The 14921-nt window shown below is 40.4% G+C and overlaps 1 protein-coding gene across 8 annotated transcripts in view; it reads left to right on the top strand.

Annotated features, from left to right (window-relative positions):
* The window catches only part of DOCK6 (dedicator of cytokinesis 6), a 2991519-nt gene that overhangs the window by 1257047 nt on the left and 1719551 nt on the right, over positions 1 to 14921 (top strand). For all 8 annotated transcript variants that reach the window (XM_044084603.1, XM_044084600.1, XM_044084599.1 and 5 more), the window contains exon 11: positions 1252 to 1408. In XM_044084603.1, coding sequence (XP_043940538.1) covers positions 1252 to 1408 — 157 coding nt within the window. The remainder of the gene's footprint in view (positions 1 to 1251; positions 1409 to 14921) is intronic.

The following is a 14921-nucleotide window of genomic DNA, read 5'->3' as shown; positions in this document are numbered from 1 at the left end:
AAAAAATGCAGCATGCATTTAGTTGGCATGTTGTAGTCTCAGCAGACTTCAGATCTAAAGGAGGGGGTGGTTACCAGGGTAGGCCTAGCACCTGCTTGCACATTCCTTCATCACTATCCTGTTTACTTTTACAAAGAAATGCACTGTTGTAGTAAGTACCTCAGTAAGGACTGTACAGTTAGTATTGTGTTTGGATCAAAGCATTATTTATAAATAAAAATAGCATAAAAACCTTTTTTCCAGTCTTAGTAAATAAGGCATCTAAAGGAGCACATCCATTTGAAATGTAGTTCTTTTTATCATCATAGGTGCTTTGGGCGTATAAGGTTGGACAGTAGATGAGCAAAACAAGTGAACTGTTTTCTTAAAGGAGAAAGGGGTGGGTAGTTGCAGCAATTGTAGCCAGTAGTTACAGTAGTGAAGTTGTTTTCTTTTAATTCATAAAGTATTTTCTAGAAATAGTACCATTACATTGGTAGTCATGCCCTGATGTGGAGAATGATTGGTTGCATTTTGATATTACTGTATTTTCTTATAAATATAACTAATGGGCGATTGGATGGGAGAAAGGAAATTCACCCCGGGGATCACGTCAGTCGCCCTGCTAGACAGGGGTCCAGGGAAGTAAATAGTGTGGGAAGAAATGGCCAGGGAATTGTTATGGCTAGGCTTGTATAGGCCCTAGGGCTGATAGCCTAGTACCAACCTATGAAGCAGTGAGGAAAGATTAAATAACTTATTGTTACTGAAGTTGTTTAAATAATGTTTTTTCATTTCTTTCTCTAATTTCTTTGCCCAAAATTTTTTTACAAAGTTTTGCAGACTAGTAAACCCTGACTGATAAACATTAACATGCTACATGACAAGTAGTGTCTCTGTGTTAATTTTTCTTTTCCTTTTTATTTGAGCAACCTAGCACGTGTCCTATTAAGTGTTTTCTGCATGTTTTAGTTCTCTTATGTTCTTGTACTTCATTCTTTCCCAGGTGTTGCCTGAAAGATTACTGTAAGATTAAGGGCAGCCATGTGGTTATCAAGTGTTATTATTTTAATTATTCAAATATATTGCATAGTAACTATAGAGTATGAGCACTTATGTGTTAAGACCAAGTAGACTGAACTGATTAATTTCAGCAGAATTATTTTTTTTACATGAAACACTTTTGCAACATTTACTGTGCACATGTATAATTTAAATGTGAAAACCGTGGCTTTGCTACACCACTTACATTTATTTCCTTATTATTTTTAGAATAAAGAGAAACTGGAGAAACTGAAGAACCAAGCAGAACAATTCTGTACCCGTCTGGGGCGGTATCGTATGCCCTTTGCCTGGACTGCAATTCACCTTGTAAATATTGTAAATTGTGCTGGAAGCCTAGAGAAGGACTCTTTTGATGCAGATTCAGGTAAATTGAAATGTGCATCATACGTATGTAGTGCTAATTTTGTTTTCCCTACCATTTATTTCATTTCCCTACCCCCAGCTGACTTTAGGCTGTTAGGAATTATTTATTGTCTATTTTTGTGACTTTATATTCCTTCACGAAGCAGAGAAATGAGTTTTTACTTTGCAGAAATGGGTATGCGTTATTCCCTTTTTTCTCCCATTTACTAGGGTTCTCAAAACTCAAATGACTCGAGGGTCTCAAAAGGTGGACTACTTTCAGCTTGAGAGCCAGCGGGCAAAAAATAAAAATAACCTCAGTCAAACAACCCTGTAGAAAAATTCAAAATTCAATGGAGCTAGTTTTAATAGAGTAATTGTAACCCGTTACCCATACTGCACTAAACATCTTTAAAAGCATCACTTAAAAAATGCACTCGACAGTTTTAAGTATGTTTTAAGTACTGCAGTGTACAACCCCCCAACAGTAATATTCCCAGTAACATGTAATGGATATAACAGTGTCTTTATATTTCTGAGCTGTCATTCATCCAGCTGATTCATAAAACTATGTAATGGTACATATAGCAACCAAACAGCACTGCATGGTTCCACCTGATATAGTCCCTCATACTTTATAGTTATCAAGCTTTTGGTTGCACAGTGGATGAAAGGCAGCAAAATTATTTTTTAAAGATGATACCAACAGAGATTCTGACCGGTAAGTTGATGTAATGAGACACAGTCCTGTGCATATACACACAGCCTTCAAAGGAGCAGCGATTAAAAAATAAAGGTTGTGAAACCTTATTATGAATGACATAAAACTTTACTAGGACACTGCATAACTTTTGATTTTGCAACAAAACAGCAGCCAACATTCCACATGCATGCTGTACTTGTATATGGTCTGTTTTTTATTTTAATTCAATGAGCTGGAATGCACTTACTACCTTTACTAATGGATATGGTTTGTGGAACTGACAGCAGTTTTAAGTGAAAACCTGCATAATTGAAATGTACTACTTAAAACTCTACCTTTGTATTGTGTGAGTGGCAGCATCCCCTGGGAGGAGCCTTTGTCCTGTGCATCTGCTTACCTGATAGAACCGAGGTTGCATAGACTTTGGGCAGGTCAGTCAGCTTTGCTTATGTGAATTTTATCACTCTCACAAATAAGTATGTTACTAATAGTCAAACCTATCCAAGGAGTTGATGTTATGTTTTTTTCATTTCTGAAAAAGTCTGCAATATTGTTGAGCCGCACACACTAGGCACATCATTACCACTTTCACTGATACCATGTTACTGAGATAAAAAGGGCAGTCCAAAGAAGCATACTGATGAATCAGGGTTTCTGCTGACAGACCTGTCCTGCCCCCACCAGATCCTGCGGGTATTGCAGTGATGACATTTGGTGTTCCTGTTACTCCTTGAAGTGTTTAATACTCACAGATACATCACTAAGGTCTTCTAGAAATATCAAAGACAGATTGTAACTTGGATCCATGTCCCATGAGATTCCTTATTTGTAGTCTTGATGTCACAGGTTCGTTGATTTGTTAGATACTGGATATGTCATTGTGACAAGTTTTTTTTCCGTCAACTGTATGGAATGAATATATATATATATATATATATATATATATATATATTAGATCATAATATGCTGGATAATTTTTTCCGAGTCTATAACCTTCCATTTTTAGGTAAGGTATTGAGATCTTTGTTTTTAAGCATCTTTTAAGCTGTCTTATAGATAATGAGCTCATGACCCTGTTTCAGTGCGTCTTTTACTCTCATCATAATATAGAAATTGTCCTCATTCAAGTGGCAAATGATCTAATGGACAGAGACCATTGCCAGTGCTTTTGCCTAGCTGGATCTCTTGGCTGCTTTTAATGCTGTTGATCATGGCTTTTTGGTTGGGCTTTTAAAGCCTTAATGTAGCCTGTTGTGTATGCCCTTAGCCTGGTTTGCATCATATCTCCCAGGCCATTCCCAAAGGGTGTGTTCAGGCTTGGAGCAAATCTTTACTACACCCTTTGGATTGTGGATTTCCATAGGCTCAATCTTAGTTATTCACAGTTTATCTGCTTCCATTCAGAGATCTTATTAGGGAGTGGGGATTTGCTTATCATAGTTGCACATCTGATACTCTATTCTGCTGCTCTTTCTCTCAGGATAGATACCTGTACTTTATTTAGAACCATCTTATTACCATGCACGCATGGCTTTTTTGTAGCTAGTTGAAAATGACTGCTTCCAAGACTAAGACCATGACTGTTCATGCTACACTGAAGTACTCGTCTGCTCCTTCACTTCCAAATTATATTCTTTATGCGGGGCTTAAGCTTAAGTTTGTTGAAAAAGTGCATAAGCTTGGTGTATTCTTATGTTACAAGCTGACAGTATAGGACCAAGTGGCAACTGTTATTAAATTATCATGTTTACATTTATACAACATGTCTTGGATAAAACGTTTTTTTATCTCAAGCAAATCTTTCAGTAATGGTTCATGCTTTGGTCTCGTGGTTGGATTACTGGAACTCCCTTTACTTTGGTCCTTTTTCTAGCACTAAATTTGGCCACCTACAGCTAGTGCAGAACTCTGCTGCCAAATTACTAACTAGTTCATAGGTTCATAGGTTCATACTAGGCTATCTGCCCGAGGGCATTTACAAGCCTAGCCCATCGTTTTGTGGCTTACGCCACCCCTTTAGTATGGGGAACTATACCCATTATTTTGCTGTGCCTCTGTCAAGCAGTGACACTGAGGTAATCCCTGGGGTATATCTGCGATCTCCCATCCATTGGTCAAGATTTCTCTTGAACAAGGCCAGCGAGGTGCTCTGCCTCACATGTACCGGGATTTTGTTCCACAGCATAGGGAGTCTTTGGGTGATGAATCTATCCCTCCAGCACGTCCTATTAATAGCCGTGTCGAGGTTTAAGTCTCCCGCCCTTGTGGCTCTGATGGATCTAGATTTTTTGAGGTGAAGCATATTCATCAAATCTGGGTTTGACATGGCCTTGTATGTTAGGCAAAGGTCACCTCTGAGCAAGCGTGCGACTGAATAGAGCTGGAGTTCTTTCAGTCGGGCAGCATAGGACAGATTTTTGAGACCCTTTATCCTTTTGGTGAGGAACTTTGTGGCCTCTCCAGCTGCTGCAAGTGTCGGGTCAGATACATTCCGAATGGGGCATTGTACTCAATCATTGGTCTGATGAGTGATGAGTAAAGGGAGACTATGACCTCCCTTGATCTAGATGAGAATCCCTTCATGATAAGGTGGGCAATGTAGAAGGTCTTACTAACTACTTTAGCTACATGGGTGTCGAATGACAGACTACTATCAACCTGGGTCCCCAGGTCCCTGATAACTTCTTCTGTGCTCAGTGGATTGCCACCTATTTGGTAGCTAGGGGTAACCTTGTTTTTCCCGAAGGGTATGACTATGCATTTTTGGCATTTAACTTTAGGCCGTGGCTCTGGCACCAGTTATCCGCTTCTGTGAGACCCTTCTGAAGGATATCTGTGTCAGATGTGTTTTCTACTATGGCCCAGTTTGCAGTCATCTGCAAACTTTGTCAGCCATAACCCTCCTGTGTTTGCTTGTACTGGAAAAGTAGATGCCAAACAAGAGTGGGCCCAGGACTGAGCCCTGTGGGACACCACTTGTGACAGGCTTTGAGTCTGACATGGCGCCAGCAACTCTGACCCTGTGGGTTCTGTCACTCAGCCAGTTTGCAACCCATCTTGTGATGTATGGGTTAACATTTAAGCTGATGAGTTTTTCAATGATACCCGAGTGGGGTATTGTATCAAGGCCTTAGCCAGATCGAGGTAGGCTGTATGGACTGCCTTTCCCTCATCAATGGCTTTGGTGACTGTTTCGAAAAAGTCAACCAAGTTTAAAAGGCATGATCTGCCTTTGACAAAGCCAAACTGGGTTGGATCCAAAGTCTGCAAATTCCCTATGTCTTTATTTATGAGGTCCATTATGATCCTCTCCATGGCTTTGCAGATAAGGCTTGTCAAGCTAATGGGCCGGTAATTTCCAGGGTCTGTGGAGGCACCGCCTTTGTGAAGTGGGACCACAGTTGCAGTGCGCCACTCCCTGGGTACGTATCCAGAGGTAAGACTTTGATTAAACAATTGTCCTAGCTGTGGGTTTAATTCCTCATTGAGTTCGTGGAGCACACAGCCGGGGACACCATCAGGTCCCATGGATGCTATGTTTTTTGCTTTGGAGAGAGCAGTTTTCACTTGGGCTGGAGATGTTTGGGGGCTGCACTGCTTGGTATAGATATCTCTCCTTTTGGGGAGGGGAGAAGTTTGCACTGAACCTGTCAGCCAGTATGTTGGCAATGTCTGTAGGATCAGTAATCTTCACATCATTTTGAACTAGTTCTGAGCATATCTGGGAGTTTCCTCCTAGGTTTCTAACATAGCTAAAGAAGGCCTTATGATTGTCTTTGAGTCTTTAGCTATTTTTCTCTCGAAATTTGCTTTGGATGATTTTATGAGAGCTCTTAGTTTTTACTTATAGTGATCAAGGGTGTCTTACCTTTTAAGGATTTTGCTCTATCTTGTAGTAGCTTCCTCCTTTTGTTGTAGAGTTTGTTTATGGCTGGGGTCCACCAGACTGGACGCTTGCCTTTGGTACAAAGAGTCTTTGTTTTGCTTGGGATTGCCTTATCCATGCAGTCCTGCAGGTGCTGGTAGAAGGCATTTGTAAGTGATTCAGCGGCTTGAGTATTGTTTTCCATGGCCGGGGCCTTAAAGGAGACCACACTAGTCTTTAGAAGTGTGAAGTCGGCTTTTGAGAAGTTCTTTACTGTGGTCTTTTTATTTCAGGTGGGGTGGGATGAGGACCTCCAGCGAGATTAGTTTGTGATCTGATCTCACCAGTGAGCTGTATACTTCGAGTATGGGAATGTGGGTTCCCATGTTCGTGATGATGAGATCAAGTATGTTATCTCCTCTTGTGGGGATGGTGACTAGTTGTTCCATGGCATTTGAGTTTATGAATTCCAGGAACTTTTGGGCTAGGGTGTTTGGGCTTGAGTAGTGTTCCCAGTCTATATTAGGGTAATTGAAGTCACCTAGTATGATGGTGTTTGGTGATACATTTATCCCTCTAGTGTTTTCAGGAAGGCCATGTGAGGTTCCTGAGTTTGTGAGGGTGGCCTGTAACATGCTACAATTTGCAGAGCAGTCTTGCCTATGGTTAATTGCACCTGGATGGTCTCCGATGCATCGTGCGTTGCCACCAGTCTTGAGGTGTGGGTGTCCTTGACGAATATGGATACCCCCCCTCCTTTCTTGGTATTGTCCGGATTTTGGGGCCGGAACGCATGATATGAGGTAAAACCTGATAGCGCTGGGGTGCTCTCAGGAGCCTTGAACCAGGTTTCTGTCACAGCACAGACATCGATGTTCTCCATACTGAGAAGGGCCTTGAGTGCGTGCATTTTGAGATTTAGACTTCTGGCATTGAGCAGCATTACCCTTCGTTTTTTCCTTTTTGTGTTCTAGGGTGGTAGGTTTAGAATTTGAGCCTTGCCTAAAAGGCACTATGGGGTGGCAAGAGCCTTTGCCAATATCCGAATCCCAGGGTGACAGGTGCAAGCCGTCCCTTGCGGCAGCGTGGCTTGTCCAGCATGTCATCCCAGGCAGACAGATACTGGATCCCCTTTGAATGACACCAGTGTTTAAGCCAATTGTTAAAGCTGATCATCTTATCTCTGTATTGTGGCATCATTCTTGGTGAAGGTAGGATACTGCTCAAGGTCAGGGTCATACCTGCCTGGGCTACATAATCAGAGAGCTCCTCAATGTCTCTTTTCATGTAGTCCAAGGAGGTACATCTCAGGTCGTTTACACCAGCGTGGACAATGACTGAGTCATATTTGTACCTGCTGTTGAGAGACCTGAGTGCTTGTGTTATGTGGCGGATTCTAGCGCCTGACAGGCAGCTTACTGTGACCTTCTCCTTACTCAGTCTGGTGAGCGGACGCCAGTGTGTCTGACTATGGAGTCACCAATGACTAGTGTGTCTGGCATTGTGTTTGGCCTTAAGGGCTGTGACTGTTTGACACTCTGACTGTGAGGTCTATGTGTTGCAGGTGTTGTGTTCTGAGGTGGTGGTTGTTTGGGTGTCTGCTTTGGTGGCCTCTGCTGTTTTGGTAGATTTTTGATCAGAGCCTCGAGTATGTCTTTGTGTGTTTATGTGTATGATTTGAGGTTGTAATGGTACTATGTGAGACTGGGTCTATAGTGTGTGTGGTAACCTTCTCCTCCTGACTGGTCTTGCCAGTCCTATGTTGAGAGAGCTCAGCCTCCAGTTTGGCCGTATAGTTGCATCTCTCGCATGTATTTGTGTTTTGTGGGAGGAGGAGAGGGTTGTCTGTGTACATGAGGCAATTGTAACATTGCCTCAATATTCCCAGGTTCACCAGCTGAGCAGGAGAGGACACTAGCAACTGATCCCTCGACATGCTAGAAGGATAGACAAAAACTTTAAAAAAGATTCCGGGGACGTGGGTGACCGAGAAATGGGGGGTTGCCTTTTTGGGGTACTATCTATGACAAGAGTGCCGTATCAAGGTAATAAGTACTGTAGGAGCAAGTGCTAGGTTTAACAGATAGAGAATAGTCTACTTGGAGTCAAGTAGAGATGGTCTTTTTAGTTATAGGATACTCTGATTTGATCAGTAGTATAGTTCGAGGAAGGTAGTTTTAAGGGAAAATTTGAAGAGTGGACTTTAGGTAGCCCGAATAGTTTAAACCTGCTTAACCGGCGCTGCCCTAGTGTGCAACAGTGGCAGCTCACTAATCAAGCTAACGCTGCCTACGCATTTTATACCAGGGGGCTGGAAAAAGCTAGAAACTGGCCCAAAACAACCAATAAACTACTAGTTACTGGCTGAAACCTCACAAAACTGGACAAAAGGCAGCTCAGTGCTTCCCACTCCCACTGGTAAGCAAGGTAACTTCCTCTCCCCCAAATAAGGCAAGGAAACAGTACACAGGAACTACAACCAAAGCCCAGGAATCAGCAACTCTGAAACTGGACTAAACTAGTAAAGCAGGAAAACAAGAGATATTTTTTCTTTTTTTTCTTTTTTTCACAAAACAGGCAGAAACAGGTACAGTAAACACTTATAAATGCTATGAATCAGCTACTACAGCTTACACAGAAGAATTTGCTACAAATACAGTCAATAGTAACAAACAAGGATTCCAAGTGCAATATTAAGTTAAATGCAGTAAAAACAGCTTCAATGTAACAGAAAGGCAGGCGAAATACAGTCGCTAGGTATTCAGATGTGGAAAGCAACAAAAAATATACTTAGTATCAAGAAAAGTCGCTTATTCAGCTCTCTGCAGCCTGGATTACTCTGCTGGCCCACGTGGAGTCTGTGCTGAGTAGGTACAAGCTGAAAACGCTGCGTTTACGCTTTTATACCAGGGGCTGGAAAAGCTAGAAACTGGCCCAAAACGACCAATAAACTACTAGTTACTGGCTGAAACCTCATAAAACTGGACACAAGGCAGCTCAGTGCTTCCCACTCTCACTGGTAAGCAAGGTAACTTCCTCTCCCCAAATAAGGCAAGGAAACAGTACACAGGAACTACAACCAAAGCCCAGGAATCAGCAACTCTGAAACTGGACTAAACTAGTAAAGCAGGAAAAACAAGAGATATTTTTTTTTCTTTTTTTTTTTTTTTCACAAAACAGGCAGAAACAGGTACAGTGAACACTTATAAATGCTATGAATCAGCTACTACAGCTTACACAGAAGAATTTGCTACAAATACAGTCAAATAGTAGCAAACAAGGATTCCAAGTGCAATATTAAGTTAAATGCAGTAAAAACAGCTTCAATGTAACAGAAAGGCAGGCGAAATACAGTCGCTAGGTATTCAGATGTGGAAAGCAACAAAAATTATACTTAGTATCAAGAAAAGTCGCTTATTCAGCTCTCTGCAGCCTGGATTACTCTGCTGGCCCACGTGGAGTCTGTGCTGAGTAGGTACAAGCTGAAAAACGCGCGTTTACCACATTTTATACCAGGGGGCTGGAAAAAGCTAGAAACTGGCCCAAAACGACCAATAAACTACTAGTTACTGGCTGAAACCTCTCAAAACTGGACAAAAGGCAGCTCAGTGCTTCCCACTCCCACTGGTAAGCAAGGTAACTTCCTCTCCCCCAAATAAGGCAAGGAAACAGTACACAGGAACTACAACCAAAGCCCAGGAATCAGCAACTCTGAAACTGGACTAAACTAGTAAAGCAGGAAAAACAAGAGATATTTTTTTTCTTTTTTTTTCTTTTTTTTCTCAAAGTATTCTTGTTACCAATGTATTACTCCTGTGCCGTCTATTTTTCACTGATTGTCAATGGTTTAAGACTGTATGTTAGGTTCTAGTTTTGGTCCCTTCATGATTTTATTCCTAATCAAAAGCATTGAGAAATTGTCAGCTGTGTCTCACTCCCTAGTATAATGTGTCAGTAGAGCTATTCCTCCATATATTCCCCCATCCATTTTAACTCTTGCCATTTTTTCAGTCTTGAGCTACACCAAAGGGGGATTCTGCTGACTGCATCTGCTGCATTTCCCATCAGTAATGATACACTCCTACCACAGCAGTAGATGATGCAGCTTTTCCTGCCAGGTATCCTTTTCTCTGATTTGCATAGTAAGTGATCATCCTTTCCTTCTTTATTCTCTAGGTCCCACCATCTGGATTTTACAGTTTAAGTTCTTCATGTATCCTGACTTCATATCCCAGTGTGCCCGTTTAGGTACAGATTGAAGATATCTAGGTCTCCTCCAACTAGACGCTGACTGTGGCCCCATATGCCACCCATAGTCTCTTGCCATTGCACACAGACTTCATAATATCTGTTAAGAAAGGAATGCATTGACTAGTAACATTCAGCATTTTTGTGGAGAAACATATTTAGCACTGCAATCCCTTTGATTTGCTACATTTATTCACAGCTTTCTGTCTCTCAAATGCATCAAATATTCCTTAAGCAAAGCAGAGCCGTTGTTGTAGATCATTTGTCTAAGTCACCATGATGCACTGAATCTGAAGGTACTGAAAGTGTTTTTCAACTACAGCTCTGTCTGTTTAACTGCATACCTACACAGTCCCATAAAGTCAGCTTTATCTTTACTTCTCATAAGAGGAAGAACAGCATTAAGTTCTTCCCAGTAGCTGAAACTGAGTTACCTGAGCACATTACAAAGCCAGTCATCAGTTGTCCACATGTAACCTTTATGTTTTAACCCATGAAACATAACTGTATTCCCTGACAGCCATAGTAAATGGCTGAGTTGCTAGTACAAACACAAATGAAAAAAGAAAATGGTGGTTTTCATTGCCTCAGTTGTATTTCTACAGACTAAAGGCCTACAACCTCCCACCCAGCTGATCATTACTGGTGCCATCATACCTTTATTTCTTGATTATTATTATTAATTTTTGTACACTTTAGTGTCCTTAACTCCAATACTTGACATGGATAATTCTGTAACACCCTATGGAATGCCTTTTCCTGGCCCAGAAAATGGTAAGTGAGGGCTGAGGTTACTTTGCTGTAAGTGTATCTTATAATACCTGTAAGTGAACCCCTCCCACCCTGAAGAGTTTTGTAGGAACTTTACTTGATCCTCATTAATGACAATACTCCCTCCTAAGTGGAGTTTTGTCACAATAGCTGTTGTATACAACTTGGCATCTACTGATGCAAGTCATGTTGGATGATAATTAGATGGGGATTTAGATTCCTTATTTGGCTTCAGCAGGGTCTGTACAGTAGCCTTCCTTGTGGAGTTTGGTAACCTAGCTTTCTGTATTGTCTTGCTGCCATCAAAAAGGACTCAACTGTGCCAGGAGACATTTATGAAAATTGCTTGCACTGTGATACTTTTCATGTTAGTAATAGTTTCCCTAACCTCTTGGGAAATAATCCTGTACTTCATTTCCCTCACATCTTCACCTAGTAGATATGTCCTGCAGAGATCCTTATAAAACTTTTCCATATATACTAGGAGTAACTCTGTTATTCTATGTGCGTATCTCTTCCCCTCAGCCTGTAAGCTCAGAAGAGTGGATTCTTACTTTGTGTCTTAATTGAAATGCTTGCCATCTGTCCATTTCCCCAGTGCCAGTAAGATCTAATCTGATTTACCTTTTTGAAGATAATTTTTTGTCCCCAAGGCTGCTTTCTCTTACTTTACTTTTCTTGTCTCATCCGGATGTCTTCTACTTTCACCCTGTTTGGCCTTTCACCAGTTTATCTGTTTGCTTCTCCACAGAGTACTTTCCTCTCCATCATAATTATTGCTAATACATACCTTAATTGTAATCTTCAGTAGAACCCACAAGGTTATAACAACTACTGATCATCCCTTCCCCATTTCCCACCACCAGCTCTCCATGCTATTAAGTTTCTTAGTTACATTCTTACATCCACACTTAGAGCACAGGATCTACCTTTCATCTTTGAACCTTCTCCCAGTGCCTTTCTGTTAGAAGCCTTCAGCTAACCTTCCTGTGCTGTGACAAATTTATGGAAACATTTGGCGCCTTTTCATTCCACATCACCAAATTTGAAATCAAAATAACATCAAGATGGCTAGCCACCATGAATTTTCAAGTCATCCTTCTCCACTATCATTTGGCTAGGTAATGCAGTTGTATCTGTAAGTCCCATTCTGAAACTCTGTCAGGGCTGGGTCCTTGCCTTCTTCATCATAAAAAGTAGATTGACCTAACCTAAACTACTTTCACGTCTTTCCTTCTTAGCAAAAAGACTTCTACAGCTTTCAAAACTCTAGCTGTCACAATGTCTTTACATATATAATGGAAAAGCATACAAATAAAATGTCATGGAGCCCCAGTTGGTGATGGGGCTCATGATCTTTTACATGCATGATACCGTAATGAGCATGTATACTGCAGCTGACTGACTGATTTCAGTATGGATAAATAAGGTAGAATGGATATGCTCCAGCAGTTATGGGCTGACACTGAAGTTATTTGCAAGCTAATCCTGCAGTTTCTGTTGTGGCTGTCTGCTCCTGTGCTGAACGTCAAGGTGTACCATTTGCATATCTTTATCTGATTGTGTTCAAACACTTCTCATGCTGTTGTACCTTCTTCTGCTCAGTAGATAGCCTATTTGTGTACCAGGACCTGTTTTACAGGAGTCACGGGTTCATGGGGGCTTTAATCATTTCACTGGGTTCTGTTTAGAAAGCCATGCTCACATGTCTTCTGCCAAACTTTCATTTGGCACATCTTCTCTTACCAAGGTCAGTGCTTACGCCCTGTGCTCTTCTACTACCTGTTCTTTACCAGCAGGTGGAAAACAAATAGCAGCTGCTGTTCTTATGCCACAGGCATACCCCTCCAAATACTTTACAGCTTTAAATTCTCCTTGGAGTTATTTTCCTGACACTTAGCCCACTTAAAGTTGTAATGCTTCACTAAAAATTACCAGGAGTGTCAGTGCTCATGAGTAGATGCCATATTTGTGCACATTACCACCCCAAAGGAGTTGTATACAATTTGTAGGACATTTAAAAAAAAAAACTGAATTTGATTATTATTCTCCATATCTGCCACTGAAACTGTATTTTATTTACTATTGGAAAAAAAAAATAATTTACAGGTGTAATGTTTTCTGTTAAGTTTAGTAAAAATTTAAGCTGCACAGATGTTTCCCTGTAAAACATTATTGATTTTTTAAACTGCTTTATTTTGTCAGCAGTGTGTGTCACTAGCAGGTAACTTCTAACAAACATTCTGGCTCTTTAACTATACACATTTTGTCTCTTTAACTACAAAATACCAGATTTTTGAAGACGTCAAGGGAAAACTATCGCTGCTTACTTTAGATATTGAAATAGAGGTAAACTAATAAATTACTGTAGACATAGCTGCACTGTTTGATTGTTTACTGTCATTTTGTAATGGATACATTTAGGGACTGAGTAAGAATTTAAGCTGCACAAATGTTTTCCCTCTAAAACAATACTGATTTTTAAACTGCTTTGACTGTAAAAAAGATTACTGTGGTCATAATCGCACTATTGTTTACTGGCATTTTAAAATGTTAGCATTGTGGGGTATAGTATATTTAGTTTAAGTACTTTTTTTCTTAAAAAGATAGGCATTTCAAACTGCTTTGTATGTAAGAAAGGTACAGGGATCCACTTACTGTGGACTTAGTTGCATTGTCTGTTTACTAGTGATGTGTAGTGTTTGCATTGTGGTACTTACTTTAGAAAGATTGTAAGCTATATAGACTTTACTTTTAAAAAATGATAGTGATTTTAAACTCCATTGAGTGTAAAAAAAGATACTTGTATCTTTAAGGGTTAAACTGTCTAACTCAGCATAGCAAAATTAGGAACCACATAGAGCTAAGGCTGTACCTTCTGCTTCTTTACAGGAATGTGAATATAGAATATAGGCAAGAACTGTATAAGGTGTGGTGTAAACTGGAAATAACCACTTGATAGCTATCTAATGCTGTTATTGCTTTCAACATTTTTATTTCACTCACCTCTGAATCACTTAAGCTACCCTGAAACACATTAATTGCGACCACGTACTCCAAACAAGCGTTTGGGACCTCACAGAAACTCTGGCAAGAAGGAGAACCACCTGAAAATAGTGTAGGTCAGCTGTTAAGGAGTTTTAAATCAAACTAAGCTAAAGAAACCACTAAAAGGTTTAAAGTGCTGGAGCTTTCTAGTGAGCACATTGCCTGGGTTGGCAGCTCAAAAACATTTTCCTAGCCACTACCTACCCTAATAAACCTACATTTAGCCATAAATACATGCAGCACATAGAAAATAGCACACTCATGTAATCCAACTGCTGAAAATTGATATAGTAACTAAGTATACTCGAACCCTGGGTAAGCAGCAATTACTCTGTGACTGTTGTTATTAAAAGGCTCTAAGGCTAAGCAGTAATTACTCTGTAACTTTTGTTATTAAAAGGGTCTAATCACCAGCAAGTGAAATAAGCCTTGCTTTTTAAGTAATGTGCTTCTGAATTTGAAAAAGAGTATAACTGAGTTAAAACAAACCTGGATGACTGATAATTTTTCTTTTAGTCCATGCCCCGGTCTGGCTGTACCCACTCTGATTGCCCTTGCTGCACTCGGGCTCTCTCCACTCTCCTACCCTTATTTCCCACCCACCTCCGATATGCCTAAATTTATTGTAAACTAGCCACTCTCACAAGCCCTATTACCCAACCAAACTAACAAACTAAATTACAGCACTTATAAATAGTACTAATTTCCTGCCTATGACAAGATAGCAATACTTATAATTAGTATTACTCTCCCAGCTATTAGAACAGCTATTAGAATACAGCAGTACATTTATAAAAAATCATTGCTATCACTAACATTTAAATAAGTCAACATGATGATACCCATCTATGTTGCAGCAATAGTAGTCCTAATGATAGCAGCAAACCTCACCTCATACCA

The sequence above is a fragment of the Protopterus annectens genome, chromosome 9.part0 (genome assembly GCF_019279795.1).
Source record: "Protopterus annectens isolate FY-2018-M chromosome 9.part0, PAN1.0, whole genome shotgun sequence".
NCBI lineage: Eukaryota > Metazoa > Chordata > Ceratodontiformes > Protopteridae > Protopterus > Protopterus annectens.
The sequence above is the reverse complement of the archived record's forward strand: the minus strand, read 5'-3'. Positions and strand labels throughout refer to the sequence as shown.